General features: G+C 44.5%; 1 protein-coding gene across 1 annotated transcript in view; it reads right to left on the bottom strand.

Annotated features, from left to right (window-relative positions):
- The window catches only part of ttn.1 (titin, tandem duplicate 1), a 685,821-nt gene that overhangs the window by 588,878 nt on the left and 72,149 nt on the right, over positions 1-24,794 (bottom strand). Inside the window, exon 8 of the mRNA XM_041201521.1 lies at positions 13,240-13,412. Within this exon, the coding sequence (XP_041057455.1) occupies positions 13,240-13,412 (173 nt within the window). The remainder of the gene's footprint in view (positions 1-13,239; positions 13,413-24,794) is intronic.

The following is a 24,794-nucleotide window of genomic DNA, read 5'->3' on the forward strand; positions in this document are numbered from 1 at the left end:
TAGGATCTGTAACTGACGATGTGACAGTAAGGCATGAGGTTGATGAGACTTCAACTTCTTAAGAAGTAGCCCTGCAAGCTTTCAACTATTATTTCAGTGTCTGTTGGAATTTAATAATAAAAGGGCTAAATTTAATAAGAGAAAGCAATGGCCAGGCGAAAGCATGAATTTGTTCATCAATGATCTCTATAGGCTGACAGGGAACTGCTTTTATGGAATCTTAAAGGATGAGCTGATTTGCGACATAATCGTTGTTGGACTCCTAGACGAAGTATTATCAGATCTCTTACAGACAAGAGAGGATCTATCACTAGTGAAAGCAATGGAAATTGCGAGGCAAATGGAAATAAGGGAACAGAATCACACACTTATTCGTGGGGAAGGAGAGGTCCTGAAGAAATGATCCAGCGAGACCATTCAGTTTATAAACCATAAAAGGGAAAGTGCGCCAAAACCTAAACCTGCTACAATGGGAAATGCACACCGACAGCCATTTGGTGGTGGGTGGTTGGGGGGGCGGGGGGGTGGGGTGCAGTGTGCCACAACTCTGAAAAAAATAGGTCTGTTCAAAGCTGTTTGCCACTTGAAAATGCTAACAGCCTGTAAAACAAGGGAGAAAATTTAAACACAGAGCCACACACAAAAAATGGGAAAACCACAAGGAAAGGGACTAGCCTTCCTGGGGGAGGTAAATGATGATGAAAACCAGTATTGGAGTATTAAACTCAAATTGGATGGATACCCCATAGAGTTTAAACTAGCCACGGGAGCAGGGGTTTCTTTTATATCAAATTAAATCAAAGAGCTCAAATGGATCACCCTCATCTATCAAATTACAAGATCCTGGTGGGACAACTTTAAAAGTCAAGGGCCAACACCTGAAAAATGCCATGTCAAAATGTCAGATCTAAATGCAGCATGACCTGGACAACATCCAGGTTTGGGCTGACAAGTGGCAAGTAATATTAGCTCCACCCAATTGCCAGCCAACGACCATCTCCAACAAGCGAGAATCTAACCATCGCCCTTTGATGTTCAATGGCATTACAATCACTGAATCCCCCACAATCAACATCCTGGGGCTTACCATTGACCAGAAACTGAACTGGACTAGCCATATAAATACTGTGGCTACAAAAGGCTATGAATCCTGCAGCGAGTAACTCGTCTTCTCACTCCCCCAAAACCTGTCCACCATCTACAAAGCGCAGGTCAGGAGTGCTATGGAATACTCTCAACTTGCCTGGATGAGTGCAACTCCAACAACACGAGAAGCTTGACACCATCCAGGGCAAAGCAGCCCACTTGACTGGCGCCCCATCTGAAAACATTCACTCCCTCCACCAATAACGCACAGTGGCAGCAGTGTGTACCATCTACAAGATGCACTGCAGGAACTCATAAAGGATCCTTAGGCAGCACCTTCAAAACCCACGACTGCTACCATCTAGTAGGACAAGGCAGCAGACACATGAGACACCACCAACTGGAAGTTCTCCTCCAAGTCACTCACCATCCTGACTTGGAATTATGTCACCGTTCCTTCACTGTCGCTGGGTCAAAATCCTGGAACTCCCTCCCTAACAGCACTGTGGTGTACCTATGCCACATGAACTACGGTGGTTCAAGAAGGCAGCTCACCACCACCTACTCAAGGGCATTTAGAGATGGGCAATAAATGCTGTCCTAACCAGCAAAGCCCTCATCCCATGAATAAATAAAAAAATATGACTGATCCAGTTAAGTTTCTGGTCAATGGTAATCCTCAGGATGTTGATTATGGAGGATTCAGTAATGGCAATATCTTTAAACTTCAAGGGGAGATGGTTAAAGATGATCATTGCTTGGTGCATGTGTGGCATGAATGTTACTTGTCATTTCTCAGACCAAGCCTGAATGTTCTCCAGATCTTGCTGTATGGAAGCACGGATTGCTTCATTATCTCAGGAGTTGTGAATGACACTGGACACTGTCCACTTCTGACCTCATGAGAGAGGAAGATCACTGATGAAGCAGCGGAAATTGGTTGGGCCGAGGATACTGCCCTGAGGATCTCCTGCAGCAATGGCCTGGAACTGAGATGATTGGCCCCCAACAACCACAACTATCTTCCATTGTGGTAGTTATGACTCCAATCAGTGCAGAGTTTCCTCCCTGATTCGCATCAACTTTAATTGACTAAGGCTCCTTGATGCCACACTCAGGCAAATTCTGCCTTGATGTCAAGGGCACTCATATGTGGAATTCAGCTCTTTTGGCTATGTTTGGACCAAAGTTGAAATGAGGTCTGGAGCCAAGTGGCCGAGGTAGAACCCATATTGAGCATCAGTGAGCAGGTCATCGCTGAATAAGTATCGCTTCATATCACTGTCAACCACACCTTCCATCACTTTGCTGATGATTGAGATTAGGTTGCTGTGGCAGTAATTGGCTGGATTGGATTTGTCCTGCTTTTTGAAAACAGGGCATACCTGGGCAAGTTTCCACATTATTAGGTTGATGCCAGTGTTGTAGCTCTACTGGATAGCTTGGCGAGGGGGTGCAGCTAGTTCTGGAGCACAAACATTTGGCATTACAGTTGGAATGGTTCTGGGGCCCATCACTTTTGCTGTATCCAGTGTGCCTAGCCATTTCTTAATGTGGCACAAAGTTAAAGAAATTGGCTCAAGATTTGTATCTGTGATGCTGGAAACCTCAGAAGGATACCAAGGTACCTCATCAACAAGCACTTCTGGCTGACAATGTTTGCAGATGCTTCAGCCTAATATTTTGCACTGATGTGCTGGGTTCCACCATCACTGAGGTGAGCATGTTTGTTGAGCCTCCTCCCATTAGTTGCTTAATTGTCCACCACCATTCATGACTAAATGTGGCAGGACTGCAGAACTTTGTTCTGATCCACTGATTGTAAGATTGCTTAGCTGTGTCTATAGTAAGCTGCTTAGCATTTGCTGTAGCTTCACTGGGTTGGCAAGTGATTTTTAGGTATGTCTAGTAATGCTCCTGGCATGCTCTCCTACAATCATCATTGAATCTCCTGCTTTAATGGTATTGTTGGGGTGAGGAATATGTTAGACCATGAGGTTACAAATTATGCAGGAATTCAATTCTGCTGCTGCTGACTGATGGCCTACTGTGCCTAGTTTTGAGTTTCCAGATCGAATTTGAATCTATCCCAGTTAGTATGATGCTGTGAAGACAGAACTCCATTTCCACAATGACTAAATAATTTCAACGTTTAAATGTTCATTTAACTGAGGGTTTAACAGCCAGCACAAAGTTTTCCTGAGCTGTATGGAAGTCATTAGCGTCAACCAGGCGAGTGCACAATGGGGAGGTGCTTCTTCAGTGAAACTGACAGACTGGGAAACCTTCAAACTGTGAAATAAATAGCTGCAGCTCTGCCTAGATGATAGACTGGTGCTCACAGTGCTTCTTCTGAGATTGTGCTTTCAGTGTGTGACTTGTGATAGTCAATTTCGGTCATTGCCAACTTTTAGGAGGTCGGTTCCTTGTCTTGGACTGCACTCACCTTGTTCTATACTTCCTTGTTGTTCGCCTTCATTGTGGAAGGGAGCAGCTTATGCAGCTTTACTTTGCACCTCTGGTGAGGAACAAGATGAGCAGGACCAGCAATAGCACCAGGAGTACTTGCAACAGCACAAGCTGCCTTCACCTTAACCACATGAGCTCAACAGGACAGAGGGATGGATACAGACATCCAGCTGGAAGGAGGCGAGGACCCTAATACAGGGTGTACAGGCAGAGTATCAGCTCTCTCGAGCTGTCTAAGCACCTTAGGAGACTCAGCTTTTCACAGCGTTGCTGACATCTGCAGCCCCCTGGAACAAGAGTTCCTTACAAGTAGACCAGATGGGCATACATTGCCAATGATCATCTAGGTGCCTGTCACTGGAGCACTCCCCGCCACTTACACCCAGAGTCATTTTTCTACTCTCCCTGGACTTCTATACTATCTTCTCCTGCACAGAGAGAAAGCAGAGTTGTGAGCGTCAGAAATGGATCATGTTGAGAGAATGGAATGGCAACTTTTTTGAAGGGTGACTTTGAGGCATGGGTGTGAGAAGGCACAAAAGCGAGGATGAGCATGAGTTTGGCTGTTCTGATGGGGATGTGAGGAGGTGCCTGGAGAAAGGAACATGTGGGGCTGCAAAGTGTGTTGGCCTGAGGGGAGATGTGCAGGACAATGCTGGGAAAGTTAGAGTGTGGGGTTTGGCACCTAAAAGTGTTATACTGCTAACCCTTTCCACTTTTCTGAAGTTCTTGCCTTTTTGGAAACTGTTTTCGTGTTTGAGGAACTACACACCTGCTGCTGATTTCCTTTCACAGCTGCTTAGTTGGAGAGGTTGACATCTTCCTCCTGTTCTTGGAAAATGTCACCTCATTTCACTCCCCTGTAGCAGGGCCTTCAAGTAAGCTTCAGAGATCTGGGTGGGAGTTTGGTGGGAGGGGGTAGCAGCCTTCCTGGATTACCTCTCATTCCTATGGTTGCTGAAGCCTCAGGAATTAATGTACTGCTCAGCCAATCTAGCCTCTGAAAAGGTCCCTTTAACTAGAAATCCTCCCTTTGACAGATCCGGTGCATCTCTGATTGGTCAAGAAACCACATGTTGGATGCTAATTCTGTGCCTGAGTTCAGGAGCCATGGCAAATCTGCTATTGAATCAAAAGTGTGTGTAGCTGTTAGAATAAAACTCTGCTCTTTTACTCAGCTTATCTCTGCACAGAGGCTGTCGGACCCCTGTTGAGTATTTCCAGCAGTGCCTGTTTTTATCTCTGAATTAACTGATTGATTGATTGATTGATTGAGATCTTGCCCAGTTCTTATGGAGATACTGAAGTATGTTTTTAGTGCAAAGTAATTGGAGACTAGAAATTACATCAAGCAGGTTAACAGATCTTTAAATCTTTATTACCTAAGAGTAGCTATCCAAAACCTGGAAATTTGTTGCTGTAAATGTGATAAAACTTGAAAAAAAGTTGCTGTACACAATGAATATTCACTTTGATTGACTTTTCTGAGCATTTCAATTCATTAGCAATTAAGGCAAGAATATTCTGAAGGCAAAAAAACTACATTAAAACGTTCCAGTAATCTACCTCCCTGACAACTATCAAAGTATTATATTCTGGAATAATAGACATGTATTGTTGAAGGTATCCCAATGATATTGAAAGAATTGAAGCAATGATTATGTATCGAACAGATGGATGGTGTATGCTTATATTAGTGATGGCTATGTGAGAAAGTGAGGTCTGAGGTATACATTATATGACATGGATAGAATGTAGACTTGCACAACACAATTCATTTATCAGAATTAAAGCAAGAAATCCAGCAGAAACTAAATTTTAATGTCAAATTAACAGGTAATGGAATCAGTATGCAGCTCCAAGTTAATACTAAATATTTAAATATTTAAGAACTATAAATATCACCAGAATAGTAATATGCCACTCAATTACTCACACATCCAGGTGCAGCTTAAGATAATTTGTCAAAAGTGCTTTTGTGGTAGGATAGAAAGACTGCCTGTAGGTGAAATGTAATGCAATGCAAACAAATAAAGGGAGTAGGGGCACAAAACACGACAATCTTTGGAAAAGCTCAGAAGGTATTTCAACCCACTGGTCTAGTAATGTGCAATGAGACAGGATTAATTAATGACTTCATAGCGAAGGCGCCCCAAGGTAGCAGTCATTATAATATTATTGAATTTCTCATTCAGTTTGAGGGAGAGAGGAATGGATCTAAGACTAGTGTTTTAAACTTAAATAAGGACAATTATGAGGGCATGAAAGCAGAGCTGGCTAAGGTGAACTGGGAAATTAAGTGAAGGGATAGGTCAGTGGAGATGCAGTAGCAGGCATTTAAGGAAATATTTCCGAACACTCAGAAAAAATACATTCCAGTGAGAAAGAAAGGCTATGGGAAGGATGCACCATCTGTGGCTAACTGAGGAAGTTAAAGATAGTTTCAAATTAAAAGGAAAAGCCTGTGAGTGGCAGGTCAGAAGATTGGACAGAATATAAAGAACAGCAAAGAATGACTAAAAGAATAATAAGGAGGGAGAAATTAGAGTATGATAGAAAGCTAGCTAAAATATAAAAACAGATAGTAAGAGTTTCTACAGGTAGTTAAAAAGGAACAAAGTAAAGTGGGCATTGACCCTCCAGAGTGTGAGAATGGTGAATTGATCATGGAAAATAAGGAAATGGTGAATGAATTGAACAGATATTTTGCATCTCTTTTCACTGTAGAGGATACAAATAACATCCTAGAAACAATTGTAAATCAAGAGGTGAAAGGGAGGGGGGAAGTTGAAAAAATTACAATCGCCAGGGAAAGGGTACTAAGAAAATTATTAGAACTAAAAGCCGAAAAGTCTCCAGGTCCTTGTGGATTTCATCCTAGAGTCTTAAAAGAAGTGGCTGCTGAGATAGTGGATGCATTGGTTTTAATTTTCCAAAATTCCCTAGATTCTGGAAAGGTCCCATTAAATTGGAAAATAGCGAATGTGTCTCCTCTATTCAAGAAAGAAGGGAGACAGAAAGCAGGAAACTACAGGCTGATTGGTTTAACATCTGTCATAGGGAAATTGCTGGAATCTATGATTAAGGGGGTTATAGAGGCGCATTTAGAAAATCTCAATGCAATCAGGCAGAGTCAACATGGTTTTGTGCAAGGGAAATCTAATTTATTAGAGTTTTCTGAGGAAGAATAATGTGGATGAAGAGGAACCTGTGGATGTGCTGAACTTAGATTTCCAGAAAACATTTGACAAGGTGCCATATCAAAGGTTCATATGCAAAATAAGAGCGCATGATGTAGGAAGTAACATATTAGTATGGACAGAGGATTGATTAGCTAACGGGAAAAAGAGAGTAGGCAAACATGAGTCATTTTTGGGTTGGCAAGATGTGACGAGTGGAGTGCCACAAGGATCAGTGGTAGGGCCTCAACTATTTACAATTTATATCAATGGTTTGGATGAAGGAATCAAATGTATGGTTGCTAAATTTGCTGATGACACAAAGATAGGAAAATAAGTTGAGAAGAGGACATAAGGAGTCTGCAAAGGGACATGGATAGATTAAGTTGAAAGCAGGGCATGTGATTGGGCAAAAATTTGGCAGATGGGAAAATGTGAACTTGTCCACTTTGGAAGAAGAATAGAAAAGCAGCATACTATTTAAATGGAGAGAGATTGCAGAATTTTAAGGTACAGAGGGATCTGGGTCCATGAATCACAAGAAGTTAATATAAAGGTCCAGCAAGTGGTTAGGAAGGCAAATTAAATGTTGTTTATTGCAAGGGATCAGCCATAATCTCATTGAATGGCGAAGCAGGCTCAAGGGGCCGAATAGCCTACTCCTGCTCCTAATTTATAGGTTCGTATTATGAAGGTTGCAGGATGGATGGATAAGACACAACAGGCAAAAAAATAAGGCCAGGATGTTTAGGTCAGCAAGCCAGCAAAATCGGCGGGCCCAGGATAGACTGGGGAACGGACTGCCGACTGTGATCGGCCCCCACTGCGATTTCACGCTGTCTGGCCAAATAATGGCTAGCCAGCATGAAACACGCGCTGAGAAACAAAGTGCAGCTGGGGTAGGGGCGGGAGGAAGGTGGGCGCTGACGTCAATGCGGGCACAGGCCAGCGCTGAGAGAAAGCTCCCTGAAGACAGAGAGCTGCCTCAGGAAGCTGAAGACCTGAAAAATCAAAATAAAGGTTTCAGAAGCTGAAAGACAGTTTCCATGCATCGTAATAAATCAAGTGAAAATTTAGCGACTGAAAACACTTCCCACAGAAATGTATTTATATTTTATTTCAACACGGAAACCTTATCCCGCTCATGGATGAGGTTTAATGAAAAATGTAAAGGCTGCCTGGCTGAATCACAAGGTTGGACGGGTGATGAAAAATGACAGGCAATTGTGTCGTTAATAGGCTTAATTGCCCTCTTAATTGTCAACGGGTGAAGTTTTGCATGTGCCCGCCGATCAAAATATCTCACAAGTGTGGGATGATGCTGGGATGCTCGCCCAAAGTCAAATCGTGTGATTTCATCAATCGGGTCGGGTGCATGCACGCACGATCAGTATAAAATTCTGCCCTAAGTGAAAGCAAACTCGAGGTGTGGACATGAGTCCACCAGTAAGTGATTGTGTCACAGCACTTGATCCCATCTGATTGCTGCTAAACTGGAACAGTAGCTATAAGGAAGTAGGCCTAACATGCCAATCCATGCAATATGTCCCCATCAGTCAACTTATGTATTGAAAGGAAGTGTAGATAGTCCTTGCTGCCATTGTTTGCAGAGCAGAGCTGGCAGCACAGTGGTATACAGTCAGGAGTGTGTTGCCCTCGGAGTCCTCAATATCGACTCTAGACCCCATGAGGTCTCATGGCATCAGGCCAAACATGGGCAAGGAAACCTCCTGCTGTTTACAATACACCGACCTCCCTCAGCTGATGAACCAGTGCTCCTCCATGTTGAACACCACTTGGATGAAGCACCAAGGGTGGCAAGAGCACAGAATGTACTCTGGGTGGGGGACTTCAATGTCCAAGAGTAGCTCAGTTGACCATTACTGACCAAGCTGGCTGGGTCCTAAACGACATAGCTGCTGGACTGGGTCCATGGCAGGTGGCGAAGGAACCAACAAGATGGAAAAACATACTTGACCTCATTCTCACCAACCTGCCTGCCGCAGATGCATCTGTCCATGACAGTATCGGTAGGAGCGACCACCGCACAGTCCTTTTGGAGACAAAGTCCCATCTTCACATTGAGGATATCCTCCATCGTGTTGTGTGGCACTACCACCGTGCTAAATGGGATAGACTTCGAACAGATCTAGCAACTCAAGACTGGGCATCCATGAGGCGCTGTGGGCCATCAGCAGCAGCAGAATTGTAACTCGAACACAATCTGTAACCTCTTGGCCCAGCATATCCCCCACTCTACGATTACCATCAAGCCAGGCGTTCAATGAAGAATGCAGGAGGTCATGCCAGGAATAGCACTAGGCATACCTAAAAATGAGGTGTCAACCTGGTGAAGCTATGACACAGGACTACTTGCGTGCCAAACAGCATAAGTAGCAAGTGATAGACAAAGCTAAGCAATCTCATAACCAATGGAGCAGATCTAAGCTCTGCAGTCCTGCCACATCCAGTTGTGAATGGCGGTGGACAACTAAGCAGCTCACTGGAGGAGGAGGCTCCACAAATATCCCCATCCTCAATGATGGAGGAGCCCAGCACATCAGTGCAAAAGATAAGGCTGAAGCATTTGCTACGATCTTCAGCCAGAGGTGCTGAGGGGGTGATCCATCTTGGCCTCCTCTGGAGGTCCCCAGCATCACAGATGCCTGTCTTCAGCCAGTTCGATTCACTCCACATAATGTCAAGAAATGGCTGAAGGCACTGGATAGGGCAAAGGCTATGGGGCCTGACAATATTCTGGCAATAGTATTGAAGGCTAGTGCTCCAGAACATGCCACGTCCCTAGCCAAGCTGTTCCAGTACACCTACAACACTGGCATCTAACCAGCTATGTGGAAAATTGCCCAGGTATGTCCTTTACACAAGGAGGTCAAATCCAACTTGGCCAATTACCACCCCATCAATCTACTTTTAATCATCGTAAAGTAATGGAATGGGTCATCAATAGTGCTATCAAGCAGCACCCGCTTAGCAATAACTTGCTCACTGATGCCCAGTTTGGGCTCTACCCGGGTCACTCAGCTCCTGACCTTATTACAACCTTGATTCAAACATGGGCAAAAGAGCTGAACTTCTGAGGTGAGGTGAGAGTACCTGCCTTTGAAATCAAGGCAGCATTTGACCAACTGTGGCATCAAGCAACCCTAGCAAAACTGGAGTCAATGGGAATGAAGAAAAGTCTCTCCACTGGTTGGAGACATACCTAGCACAAAGGAAGGTGGTTGTGGTTGTGGGAGGTCAGTCATCTCAGCTCCAGGACATCACTGCAGGAGTTCCTCAGGGTAATGTCCTAGGCCCAGCCATCTTCAGCTGCTTCATTAATGACCTTCCTTCCATCATAAGGTCAGAAGTGGGGATGTTCGCTGATGATTACACAATGTTTAGCTCCATTCACAACTTCTCAGATACTGAAGCAGTCCATGTCCAAATGCAGCAAGACCTGGACAATATCCGGGCTGGGGCTGACAGGTGGCAAGCAACATTCACCCACTCAAGTGTCAGACAATGGCCATCTCCAACAAGAGAGAATTTAACCATCGCCCCTTGACGTTCAATAGCCTTCATTACCATCACTGAATCCCCCGCTATCAACACCCTGGACTTACCATTGACCAGAAACTGAACTGGACTTGCCATATAAATACTGTGGCTGCAAGAGCAGGTCAGAGGCTAGGAATCCTGCAACTAGTAACTCACCTCCTGACTCCCCAAAGCCTGTCCACCATCTACAAAGCACAAGTCAGGAGTGTGATGGAATATTCCCCACTTGCCTGGATGAGTGCAGCTCTCACAACACTCAAGAAGCTTGACACCATCCAGGACAAAGCAGCCCGCTTGATTGGCACCACATCCACAAACATTCACTTCCTTCACCACCGACACACAGTAGCAGCAGTGTGTACCATCTACAAGATGCACTGCAGCAATTCACCAAGGCTCCTTCGACAGCATGTTCCAAACGCACAATCACTACCATCTAGAAGGACAAGGGCAGCAAACAGATGGGAACCACCTGGAAGTTCACCTCCAAGTCAATCACCAACCTGACTTGGAAATATATCATCGTTCCTTCATTGTCGTGGGTCAAAATCCTGGAACTCCCTCCCTAACAGCACTGTGTGTGTACCTATACCACATGGACTATAGCAGTTCAAGAAGGCAACTCACCACCGCCTACTCAAGAGCAACTAGGTATGGACAATAAATGCTGGCCCAGCCAGCGATGCCTAGATACCCTGAATGAATTTTAAAACTATCATTCAGTGTGTCAGCCTTCTGCTGCATGAGATTTGCCCTTGCAGTAAATGGCACTGTTCTGATTCAGCCTCTTACCTGATCCAGAGCCTATGGAGATAATTTCTGAAGGTCATTGCCAGTTTGATGCAACAATGCATTCATATATGGTTAATGACATTCATGGGTAAAGGTAATTAGGCTCTGTTGACTATTAATCACCTTGACATGTCTTCTTTTTGCTGCACTGGTCAAAGCGTGCTACACTGTTACTGGATACTTCTTACAGACCTATCCATCATTATGATTAGTCAAACTTTCACATAAGTGATTGTGTCATCGGATCTGTTGTTTCACCTTCCTTTCGGAATAGAGGCCTCCACATGAACTAATCTACAGTCTGATTGAGATAAAAGGGGACGGCAAAAAACTAAATGTTTTGCCACTTGAATTGCAAAAAAAAAGCTAGTAATTTAGATTGTTTCAGAGATCTTCATTTATATCAAATTAACATAATCATTTATACTGTAGTTAAGGGTTATTTATATTCAACAATGTTGCACACAGTTGGGATGGTTTTAACTTAGGGCAATAGCATAAAACAGTTGTTAACGGATTAACCCCATCTTATATATCTCTCCCAATTTTTATTTTCATTTTCACTGAAGATAGGAAAGGTGCACAACTGGCAGCTCATCCAATATCGTCCATCTTATACTGTCATCCAAAGTTATAATTAGTAGCAGGGACTCGAGTCCAAGTGCAATATTGAAGTCAAGCGTGGGAGGGGCAAGGAAGACAGGGAGAGATGATGGAGGTGCAGAAGAAGAGGGAGAGAGGGAGTAATCATCAGTGGAGGGGAAGGTGACAGAGGATTGGAGGTGTGAGTAGGTGAGGGGAGTTGACGAGGTGGAGGATGTGAGAAGGACTTGATTGAAAAGTTTGATTTCAATCTGCTTCCAGCTGACTGAAGGTAGACATGAGAGTGCTATGGGGCTGTTGAGTGATAGATATAGTTTCCTAATTTTACATTTTACTCTATTTTGTGTAAGGTCTCTGTGCAAAAGAAGGAGGTTTTCATCAATATAAACTTTCTATGAATAACTTAAAATAACTCCTATCTGGAGAAAAAACAGGACCAGAGCTCTGTAGAGATCTTTTGCACTAGTTTAAAAAACATTGCGCTATAAGCCAGCCTCCTCCACAGATTTGCCCATACCCCCAGATTGAATTCATCACCATTGCAAATTTTCACTAATTACACTCATTTGCAGACCTTCAAAGAAGTTGTTAATATTAAGATTTCTCTTTAGGCACAGGGATTGTAATAGGCATGTTTTAAAAGCTTAGGATTATATATTTTTTAATTTGCTAAGAACTGTCTACTATGCATCAATTAAATTAACAAATGGTTCTCTATAGTTTTATAAAGTTATTTTCAGCTTTTTAAAAATCAGGTTACTCACAGCTGGTGAACTAGATAGACAGTGATTAAAAATGCGTTTTTGTGACAAACCCATTTTCAGGGGCATTAATAAAACTGAATCAGATTACTCTCTTAAATAAATCAATGAATATTATTTAATGCAATTTCTTGTATTAATTATATTCTAAAGCGCTGCTCAATCGCACTGGTTCATAGTAGATTTTATGTTCGGTGATAAGCAAATAGGTTAGATCAGAAACCTGAGGGAAAGAACACTTAAAACAAGTGCAATTTTGAGTGAAATTTGCACCCGGATTGCCAATTGCACCTTAAGTGGAAACTCTTGCCCTTGGTACCTAGTTAATTTGGGCAATATTGCATGAACATGGTTAGCTAAGTAGGAGAAAAAGACGTTTTCCAATAGTTGCATAAAAATAAGTCTCATCTTTATGAAAATTAGAGGTGAAACTGTAAATAGGCAGAACTTTATATAAAGCATGAAAATTAGAACTAGCATAAATATGAAAATCTGGTTAGCCATTATCTTACCCATCCCTATCTCTGTAAGTTCCTCCAGTCCTTCAAGAACTCTGTGCTCCAGATCTCTGGCCTCTTGTGCATCTGTTGTTTTAGTCACCCCGCCATTGACAGCTGTCTGGAATTACCTCTCTAGACCTTTTTGGGTCACATCTAGTATTTCATATGGTTCATTATCAGACTTTGTTTGTTAATGCTCCAGTAAAGAACCTTAGGGCATTTTACTATGTTAAAACTACTGTATCTGTAAAGAATTGCCACTCTGTTTCACTGGAATACATTCCCTACCTTTGGGGATCGACTTTACTCAGTAGCAGTTGTCCTTTCTGTAGAGCCTCTGAAGTTGCAACTTTGATTGCCTGGCACAGAGAATTATGTTCTTCAGAGAGTTCCGACAAGCACAGAGACTTTAAATTAAGGAGTTTCAAATGACTTTCTATGCCTCCAAGCACATCAAACCCCTGTCAATAGAAACATAGTATAATATTACTCAATCATCATGTAATCTGGATCATGAGTATGTCTACAAGAAACATTTATAAACCAGAAGCGTCCAACTAATGGCAAAAATAACAATGTTACCTGGTGTCCATATGTTTGTTGCAGGGTTTGCAGGGTCCTCTTAAGCAGCTACTTTACAATTCTTCATGAAGTTTAGTAGATAATAATGATAAAAATTGAGGCCCATAAGCAAGCTTTTAATCGTGAAAGACCATTCAAAGCATCACTAGCACTTAAGAAAGTTTGCAATGGTAAAAGCTATTCAGCTACCATGTCTTCTACTTCCATGATCCACATGTAGCTACCTCGGTGAAGGACACAATCCCTCCCTCTCCCCTTTAATTAACTGTACATGAATTTAATACTGATTGGCCATTCAATTGGAATTGATGGACCTACATCTGCAAGCTCCAGGTGAAGAACAATAAAAGGAGGCAACCAGAATGTACAAAAGCAAAATACTGCAGATACTGGAAATCTGAAGTAAAAATATAAAATGCTGGAAATATTCAGCAGGTCAGACAGCCTGTGGAAAGGGAAACATGGTTCGTGTTTCAGGTTGATGTAGTTTCTCATGAATAGTCATTAACTATGTTTCTCTCTCCACGGATGCTGCCAGATCACTGAGTTTTTTCCGGACTAGGATAAATTTGACCTCATGAATTTTAAAGCTAAGATTTAATTCCAATTGGGAAATTATGTTGTAGTCTATGTAAGGCCTGCCAGACTTTTTCCTTCTAACATTGGATTTACACCTATTACAATTAGAGGGCACAAGAGGAGATAAGCAAAAAACTAGAGAGCGATGTGAGTTCAGGGCTAGGGCAGGGAGCATTAGAGGAAGTTTGGCCCAATGAGCTAGTGGAGGGGAGAGATGTGGCTGAGGCCTTCCTGAATTTTCTGTTCCCACCTGTGACAATGCCAGGAAAATCTTCTCTGAAAGCCACATCAGTGGGAATGGCTAGGGTGAGAGAGAGAAATGGTTTTACTGGGGACTAGCATACCAAAAGCAAAGGGGGGAGTGTGGCTGAAGTAGTTTCAGAAATGGTGTAGTGGTATTGTTGCTGGACTAGTAATCCAGAGACCCAGGGTAATGTTCTGGGGGCCTGGGTTTGAATCCCACCATGGCAGATGGTGGAATTTGAACTCAATAAAAATCTGTAATTAAAAGTCTAATGATGGCCATGAAACAATTGTTGATTGTTGTAAAAACCCATCTGGTTCATTAATGTCCTTTAGGGAAGGAAATCTGCTGTCCTTACCTGGTCTGGCCTACATGTGACATGTGGTTGACTCTTAAATGCCCACTGAACAAGGGTAATTTGGGATGGGCAATATGTGCTGGCTTAGCCAGTGACACCCACATCCCAATATTTTTTTAAAAAAGCTTGTGGAGAACCAAAGGGTAGGCAATTGGGATTTTGAAAATGCAGTTGCAAGTGAAAGAGGGGACTGTATTTTTCTAGGGGCAGACACAAAAGAAGGTAGGTGTTGGAATATAAAAGGGGGATGTAAATGGGCAGCGGTACAAGAAAGATCAGAGATGGCCTGTGATTGAATAGCGAAGGGAAGGTCAAGGCTGCATTGAATATGGGTTGAGAAGCTTCCATGGAGAGGGATATTAAGGAAGGATAAGAGGACAGTGAACTCAGTGGACAGAGAGCTGAGTGATGAGTTGAGATGGAGGTTGAAATCACTGAGGATGACAGATTGTTTGATGCAGAAGCAGAGGGAAGAAGGCAGAGAAGATATCTGTGAGTCAATTCTTATATTTTGGGGAGTGCTAGAGAATGAGGAATTTAAATGATAAGATGAGAGGCATGAAACAATGTGAGATGCTCAATGTGTCAGAAGGAGTCAGCTGAAGATGTGATTTGGTGATAAGAGCCACAACATCACCATAACAGTCTTGCTGGGGCAAGTGAAGTAAGATACAGGGAAGCCGGGTCGGTGAAAGTGGTAGCGGTGGGGCTGTGATGCAGTCGGTAGAGTATCACGGCCAAGATAACAGCTGCAAAGAAAGGCTATGCTACCTTTGCTTTTAAGATCTGAGAGACTTAAAAGTTTTTTAAAGAGCCTCCCAGCCTGATTCCAAGTTCACCTGTGAAGAAATTGGACTTCCTGATAACACAGCCACGAGTGCCTGACTTCATGACCTGCTGAACATTCTACTCATTGAAGGATTCTAATATCCAATCCTAGCTACCTGAATTTATTGGAACTGCAATTCAAGAGTGGGAAAAGCCTCCTTGTTGACTGGACTCACAAAGACAAATGGGCTGTTAACTATTCCTTTGGTTTACTACACGTAGAAATGCACTACCTTCTTTCATTGTATCTTTCTTGACTTTGTGGTGTGTGATTGATGTAGCATTTAGATATTTTGGAGTTAGTGTGTGAATAAATAATTTTCTTTATTTAAACCCACAAAAGTCTGCTGCTGGCACATTTAAAATTGACCACACAGGAACAGAGGTTTAGAAACACACACATCTACCTTAACGAAAATAAACCACACTGATTACAGATGGAAGGGAAGGGAATTGGAAGTTTCAGTTTATCTCACCTCCCCTGTTCATAGCAGCATCTACTTTGACACTCATTTTTCTGAACTCCAGAGTATATAGGTCCATTATACTCAACCTCCCTCCTTTGCTGTATGTCATCTTTCTTCTTCAACTCCAATCTCTTTGCTAAAAAGGCTAACATACCATTTCCTTTCTTAATTGCTCACTCTACCTGCATGTTTCAATGAGATCACCGCTCATTCTTTTATATTCTACGGTGGACGGGTGCAATTGGCGGGACCAGGTCTGGTCGAGAAATAGAAATGAAATTGCCCCTGACCGCAGTTTCAGGCTGGCTGGTAAATTAAGGCCCACCCAACATGAAATGCGTCTTCCCAAAGGTTGGGAAGTGCCAGGCAGAGGCAGGGCCTGCCGGTCCCCAGGTCCAATGTGACCCAGCGGGCAGTTTAAAAACGGCACAGGCAGCTCCTTGAAGGCTGCCAGGAAAGAACATATCTTCTGCGTGCTGAAGACCAAAGCCATGGTCTCAACTGCGGCTGCAGCCGCCAGGCAGGGGGGCAGGTTGGGTGGGCACTTGGCTCCTGGGATTTTGGACGAATGTCTCGCGGTCATCCTGATGGATGTGGCTGCCAGGAGGGTAACCCTCGTTCCCAGAGATGGGAGGAGGAAGCCACCGCACCTGACGAAAAATGCTTGGGAGGAGGTGGCAGCCCAGGTCAGCAGCCACGACGTTGTGCGGCACACATGAGTGCAATGCCACTAAAGGTTCAATGACCTGCTGCACTCGGGAAAGGTGAGTACCATCACAGTGACAGTGTGATGACTTTAACTAATGACATGTACTTGTTCTCCCTTAGATTCACCAGCACACATTTAATTGCAGGACCCCAAAGAGCCACCCCCGAACCAGAGGACCGCCAGGCTTCAGATGCACCTATGTCACACTCGCTCTCTGAATCAGGCACCAGCGCAGATACCAGCACCTCGGTGGGCGTTAGACATTTGGCTAGAATATCGGAGTACAGTGGTGAGGCCACTTCACACTCTCTTGAGGTGCAGGCAGAGGCAAAGAGTGCCCAGGGCACTGGCAGTCAGAGGACTGCCGGAGATCAGGACAATGCTGAGTCGAAGGCAAGTGATGAGTCTCCAGTGTCATCCATTTGTGGCAGATGCTGGATGTCCAGCGGGATGTGTGGGAGGATCTGGTGGAGATCCATGAGGGTATGTGAGCCATGGCCTCTGTTGTGGAGGAGCCCATGCAGAGCATAAGCACTGCGGTGACCCTCATTGCTGAGTGCACTGTCTCCTCCATTGAGAGAGTGGTGACTCTCATGGAGAGGCAGCTCCAGGGACAGAATCAGGGGTTTCTGGGGTTGCATTCGGACCTGCAGGCCCTCATACAGGCACTGACTTCAGGTGGTCAGTACTAGTGTGGGAGTTGGACGAGGCACCCAGTATCCCAGCTCGATGCCCATCCATCAATAGTGAGCTGGGAGGTCGAGGGCGACCTTACATTGGTGCATGAGCTGCTTGTTATCTCTGCAGGCTCCTCTTAGGGTGCTCTGGATGACAGAAGCAGCTCCTCTGCCCCTCCGCCAGTGACCGTGGTGTCTGATGAGCCTGCGATGACTGGGGAGATGCCAGCCATGGCACTGGCCGCTCCCTCCCAGGTGGGACCAGCACAGGCTCCTCGGGCCAGAGAACAACTGCCAAGGTCATCAAGGCCAGCAAGACACCAGAGTCAGCAGCTGCCTCCAATGCCGCTGCCAGTGAGGGGGGTGGGGGGAGCACCAAGACATAGCACTCGTAAACTTAAGTTTAAGGCACTATAAGCACAAGAGGGGCTGGTCACGGGTGATCTTCTGTTGTGTAATGTTTTGTTTACATTTACTGGTGTGGCCATGAACATGGTAACATTAATTTGTTTTGAGTGTGAAAATTATATAAATTTTGCTTTTGTCGGAATGGCTTGAGTATGCTTCACTTTTTTTGGTGCAGGTTATGCTAGTGTGTAATGCTGGACTTGAGTGGCTCTAAACTTTATTGCACAGGCAGTGAGTGGATTTTGGGCTCAAATGAAAGCGTCATTTCAGACATCCGGGATGGAGGCGGCAGCTCTGGAAATAGGTGGAAGCAGATCTTTGGCAGCTTAGCTGAAGGAGCATTGGATCAAGGCATCCTTGGTGTCCCTGCCTCTCTTAAGGATAAAGAAGGCTGCTTCCATGCCCTCACCATGCTCCTCTTCTGACTCACTACTGGATTCATCCACTGTGCCCTGTGCAGCTGCTTCAAGATCCTCTTCCTTCAGTGGGTCCCCCCTTGCCAGTGCCAGATTGTGGAAAGAGCAGCATGCAACCACTATCAGTGACACCCTCTCTGGGGAGTATTGTAGTGCTCCCCCTGAACAATCCAGGCTTCACAAGTGGATCTTCAGAAGACCTATAGTCCTCTCTATCACTGCCCTTGCAGAGGGATGACTCCCATTATAACACTGCTCTGCCTCTGTTCTTGGATGGTGGAGAGGTGTCATAAGCCACCTTTTCAAGGGATAGCCCTTGGCAGCCAGCAACCATCCATCCAGTCGGGCTGGAGGACTGAAGAGTCTTGGTATCTCAGGATATAAGCATCATGGGAACTGCCAGGGTACCTTGCACATACTTGCAGAACCTGTGTCCTGTGATCACACACTATCTGCCCGTTCATGGAGTGGAAGCCCTTCCTGTTGAAGGAGGCACCCGGTTGACTCGCTGGTGCCTTGATGGCCACATGTGTGCAGTCGATGGCACCCTAGATGCGGGGGAGCCTGCAATTGCTGCAAAATCTCTGGCTCACTCCGTCTGGCTGTGCGTGTCCGTACGGAAATGAATAAGTGGCACTACCCACTTGAACAGAGTTTTTGTCACCAGCTTGAAGCAACTGTGAGCAGCTGATTGGGAGACTCCACAAAGATCCCCCACTGAACCCTTGAAAGAGCCGGAGGTATAGAAGTTGAGGACCACTGTGACCTTCAGAGCCACTGGCATGGGGTGTCCACCCACACAGTCGGAGCTGATCTCAGGGCCTATCATCTGACAAATGGAGGTCACAGTCTCCCTAGAGAGGCAAAGCTTCCTTCAGCATTGCACGTCGGACATATTGAGATAGATGCATCGCTGCCTGTAAACCCTGGCAGCAGAGTAGTGGCATCTTCTGCAGCCACTTCTGCCTTGGACGTTCTGCTGGCCCTGCGCCCCTTGTGCCTGCGCCTCTGCTCCAGGAGGTCACTCCCCTGGAAGCTACATTGGGGCACCTGGCCTCCTTTCCCTTCCGCCCCTCTCTTCCTCCTCAGAGGAGGTGCCTCCAGTGAAGACCACAATCCCCATTACCAGGGTAACAGAAGGCTGTCTCATACCTGGAAGGCTCCACACGGTCAAAATCCTCCTGGGGCCTTGGGTACACCAATGAGTCCTGAAATGAAGCCTAGAAATGCTAAGAATGAAGATCAGAACAGAAGTGTATCTGTCAAGTTCAAATAAGCAACCAGCAGCAAACTATCTCCTAAACTCCTCATTGCTCACACTGGCAATGCTGCTGATCCTTTTATCCCACTGCTGGATGAGGTTTTGCAAAATATGGGCTGCCTGTCTACCCGTTTTGCCCGTGCGACAAGCACAAAATCGCACAGGCAAAGTAAAATCAGGATCAATTGAGTCTTTAATAGCTTTAAGTGGCCATTTTATTGATGGTGGGCGTGGCTCCAAAACTCACGCGTGCCCGCTGACCTGAATATTGCACACGTGTGGGATAACATTGGGACATTCACCCAATGTCTTCTCGTGATATTTTAAAGCTGTAGGGGTTGGGCATGCGCCCAGCCGTGAGGTGTAGATTTCTGCCCTACATTTTTCCCGTACTTTTGCTTCATTGCCTTAATTTCCTCATTATTTTTTAGTACCAAGGTTACCTTTCATTCTGGTAAGCAACTTGTGTCTTCTACTGTGAGGACAGACACAATTTTTTTGTTCAGTGTCTCTACCACTTCCACATTACCCATATTAATTTCTCCTGCCTCTGCTTCTAAGGGACCAACGTTTACTTGAGCTACTTCCTTTCTTTTTATATCCCTGTAAAAGCTCTTGCAATGTGTTTTTATATTCCTGGCCAGTTTAATCTCATTTTCTATCTTTTTTCCTTTTTGTCAATCTTTTGGTGGCCCTTTGCTGGTTCCTAAAATGCTCCCAATCCTCAGATTTGCTACTGTTCTTTGCAACATTAAAAGCTTCTTCTTTTAATCTAATACTATCCTTAATTTCCTGAGCAAGCAAAGGTGGATCTTTCTTGCTGTGTTTTTGTTTTTCAATAGAATGCAGTTTTGTTGAACATTTTGAATTGTTTCCTTAAATGTTTTCTGCTGTTTATTTACCACCGTGACTTTTTAATCTATTTATCTAAACAACTTTAGCTAGTTGCTCCCTTAAACCCATGCAATTGGCTTGGTTTAAGTTTAAGATTCTTGCTTATGATTAGAATATGTCGCTTTTAAACTTAATATGGAATTCAACTGTACTATGATCACTAGAGGATCTTCTACTGTGAAATTACTGCCTGATTACACAATACTAGATCTAAAATAGCTTTCTCCCTAATTGGTTCCACAATGCATTGCTCCAGGAATCTGTCACAAAAACATTCTACAAACTAATTTTCTAGACCACCCTTGGCCATTTGAATAGTTCAGCCTATAATAAGTCAATCCACAATCCAAGCTAATATATTACCCTCAAGAATCCTAATCTTGTGTAACAACTTACATAGCACCAATTGAATACCTTTTTCAAGTCAAAATCTATTGCATCTACTGGTTTCCCCTTATCCACACTGCCAGTTACATCCTCAAAAAAGCTCTAATAGATGTGTCAAACATGATTTACCATTCATAAAACGGGGTGGACTCTTCTCTTTCTAAGTCCATATTATACTCCTTTATCTAGCATTAGATGGTATGTGCTATCCATGGATAGGTGGTTTTGTAACCACCTCAAAAATTTCAATTAGAATGGGTAGACATGATGTACCCTTTACCCATCTTTGCTGAATTATCAATTCATATTTGCTGCAGCACTCAGTCACTTTATCCCTAATAACAGATTCAAATAAATCCATCACAATAGATATCAGACTAATAGGTTTGGAGAAGGCTATTTTCCGAATCTCATTTTTCTTAACTAATGAAGCAACATTGGCAATTTTTCATATCAAAGGGACATTTCCCTTTGTGACTAAGATTGTGACTAAAGCATCTGCAATTTCCTTACCTACTTCATTTAATACCCTGGGGTAGAAACCTATTAGGTCCTTGAGATCTGTCAATCTTCAATCTCATTATTTCTCTATTACCATTTTCTTTAATTTATATTAAATACAGTCAATTCCTCCCATTAATTTATTTTCACTTTTCCTAATATCTCTGGTATTATAGTGCACAAGGCATTGGGAAGAATCTAGTGGTGTTCCCAGAAGCGGGAAATGAGGCACTTCATTGTGCAGGAGGCGGAAAGTCAGCTTCCGGTGGCAGAATGATAGTTTGGGCTTAAGTTGGTGCCTTAAGTTGGTGGAGCATGGTTCCCAACAGCAAGCAGCAGGAACCTATTTTTAATGCTTTAGCACGTCGTGCATACTCATGAATACACCACATGCCTTCAGATTCAAAAATGGTCAAAAGCGGCGTGTGGAAATCCTGGTGGATTTGGAATGGATAGCAGCTGCTCTTCTTGTAGAAAGGAGAGTGGCAGCTGTCCAGGAAACTTGGGGCATGGCCGTCCACAGAAAGAGAGGGGGGCTGTTGTCCAGGCTGGTCGGGGAATAGCTGTCCATGGGAGGGAGGTCAGGTCGTGGTGGCCCTAATAAGCATCTTGGGGAATGGAGGGAGGAAGCTGGATGACACAGAGAAAGTCAATCTCTGCCGAAGGCAGATCAAGTATGATATAGGGGAGATCAAGGGTGATTGAGGGCAAGTCAGTGATGAGGTTGGGAGAGTCGAGGCTAACCAAGAGCAGGTCAAGGATGATAGAGGGAGAGTCAATGATGATGGTTGGCAAGTCAAAGGTCCGGGGTGGAGAGGGCAGCTGGATGGTGACATGGGGAAGCTCTGCACTCACATATGGTTTATTAAGGGTGATGATGAGTGGTTTGAGGGTCACCAACAACAGGGCAAGGGTGTCAGCGAGACGGTCGAGGGTGATTGAGGGAAGGTTGAAGGTGACTGAGGAAAGGTGCAGAATGATGACCTGCAGCTCTAGTACCATAGTGGGAGTGTCGGAACACATAATTGCGACAGCAGCAAGAGGTAGGAGTTGGCTATTGTGGTGTGGGTGGGGACCAGGGTGTGGTCAACACACTGTAGAGGGATCCCCATTGGTCCACAGTCCTCAAGTCAGGAAGGAAGGCCAAACAGATTATGCTGACCAGATTCGCAGTTCACTTCAGGCAGACAGGAAGGGTCTCGTGCACCCAGTGCTTTTTGATACTGTGGCAGAGGAGGAGAGGAACCGGCAGAGCGTCAGATGCAGCAATGGCCAGAAGGACAACTAGGTTTGGCAGCAGAGTCTCAGGCAGCTCAGAAAGCTGACAACCAGGGGTCAGTGTGTGTTAATTGCAGGTACTTACCCCGCATGTAATCAAATATATCACATGCGGGGTAAGTACCTGCAATTGTCAGAGAGACAATGTCAAAGATTGCTGAGGGTGTCACAGCAGTCAGTCACTGACCCATGACAGCTCCTGTAGAAAGACCTACAGCCCCATGGAATGGGACGCAATCCTATGCCACTCGCCATAAAAGTCACTGTGGCCTTGAATTTCTACACTGCCTGGTCATTCCAGGGCTCTATGGGGAAACATGCGGGGCGTTTCCCAGTCAGCCACACACAGATCCATAGGAGAGTTCACCAAGGCCATGTTCAAAAGGGCTGATGATTTTGGGTGATTCACCACTGACCCTGAGGACTAGGCAGCCAGAGCTGTTGGATTTGGCTCCATAGCTGGATTTTCCCAAGTTGCACACATGTGGCTCTGAGAGCTCCCTGGAAACAGTCAGCAGCATCCATAAACTGAAAGGGGTTTCATTCCATTAATGTGCAGCTGATTTGTGACAACTGAAAACAAATCCTGCAGATGTGTGCTCGTTCCCAGGGAGCTCTCATGGCTCGTACATCCTCAGTCACTCTCGTGTGCCACAGCTGTATGCTTCCCCTGTACAACTGCAGGGTTGGCTTCTGGGGGGCAGTGGATATCCTCAGAAAACCTGTGCAGAACCCACAGAGCCCAGCAGAGGAGAGGTACAAAGCCGCCGATGCCTCAACAAGGGAATCAATAAACAGACCATTGGACTGCTGAAGTTGAGGTTCCATTGTGTGGACTGCTCAGGTGGAGTGCTGCAGTACGCACCACAAAGATTCTCTTGGATCATTGTGATCTGCTGCATCCTACATAACCTGGCTCAGCAAAGAGGTGAGGAATTGTCAGACGTGGAGTTGGAGGAGCTGAAGTCATCCTCAGACGGTGATGAAGGGGAAGAATCAGTGGACCCTGAGGTGATGCATGGCACAGCTCCAGCTGCAGATGTCAGGGTGATGGAGCAATGTGCCAGGCATGCCCGTGAGACCCTCATTGTATCCTGATTTCAGCCAGAGTGAGGCCCCTGCAAGATTTCTTGATTTCTTCAGCCTCAACAAATGTCACCTTGGAAGTGCCACCACATCTGGCACACTCCCTCCAGACCGACCTACAGGAAAGGGAAATGGCTGCACATCTCTTGGCAGAGACAAGTCCATACACATGGTCCTGTCAAAGCCATGCTTCAAGCTTGGATGGAGGTCGCAGATGACTCAGTTACACACACTTCATTCCTGACATGGTCTGGCTAAGAACTCTATGCGTCCCCGGAAAAATATGGAATTCCTCAGCTGCAGACGCTGCTGGGACAACAGCTTCTGAGGGGTGATAAGGGGCTGAGCAATGTATGCTGCCTTTCCAGTGAGGTTCCAATCCCCTGACTTAATAAAGGTTGACAAACATAGAAACCACATATGCCAAGAAGTGCAGATTTGTTACTACTTCTGAGGCTTCACAATAAATGTTGTATCCTTAACCTCCACATCAACCATCATAACTTTTGAACAAATATCAGAAAGTTCTTCTCTGTGAAGACAGGAATCAACATTTAGAATTGACCTTCTAGTACAGTGAGGCAGAAAAGAGCCCTTGAATTGGTTAAATATGATTATATGCAACCATCTGCTCTTTGATGGATGAAATATAATTGGCTGAATGGTCATTCTAATCTGCAAGTATCTTGTAATATTGTAAGTTGGGCTGTGTTAAGGATTCATTTTTGCATTTAAAATCATGCATTACTCCAAGTCAGAACTTTTCTGGGTGCATTGTTATGCTGTTGCAAACCACAATGACACACATCTATTAAATGAATAATTATAATGGAAATCCACCAGATGGCAGTAGAGGAGCAAAATCCAATTTTTGCTTGTTTTATTGTGCAGAATCATAGCATAGTTACAGCACAGAAGGAGACCATTCAGCCTGCCATGTCTGTGCCAGCTCTCTGCAAGAGCAACTGACCTAATCCTGCTCCCCACCTTTTCACCATAGCCCTGATTATCTTTCTTTAGATAATTATCCAATTCTCTTTTGAAAGCCTCAATTGAATCTGCCTGTACTACGGTCTTCCCTTTAAGATGCTGTCCTTTACTTTGTCCCCGATTTTGCTAATTTAGTTTATTTGACTGTGATCTGAAAGAGTTGCACCACAGTCTCAGG

Source organism: Carcharodon carcharias, chromosome 12, assembly GCF_017639515.1.
Source record: "Carcharodon carcharias isolate sCarCar2 chromosome 12, sCarCar2.pri, whole genome shotgun sequence".
Classification (NCBI taxonomy): Eukaryota; Metazoa; Chordata; class Chondrichthyes; order Lamniformes; family Lamnidae; genus Carcharodon; species Carcharodon carcharias.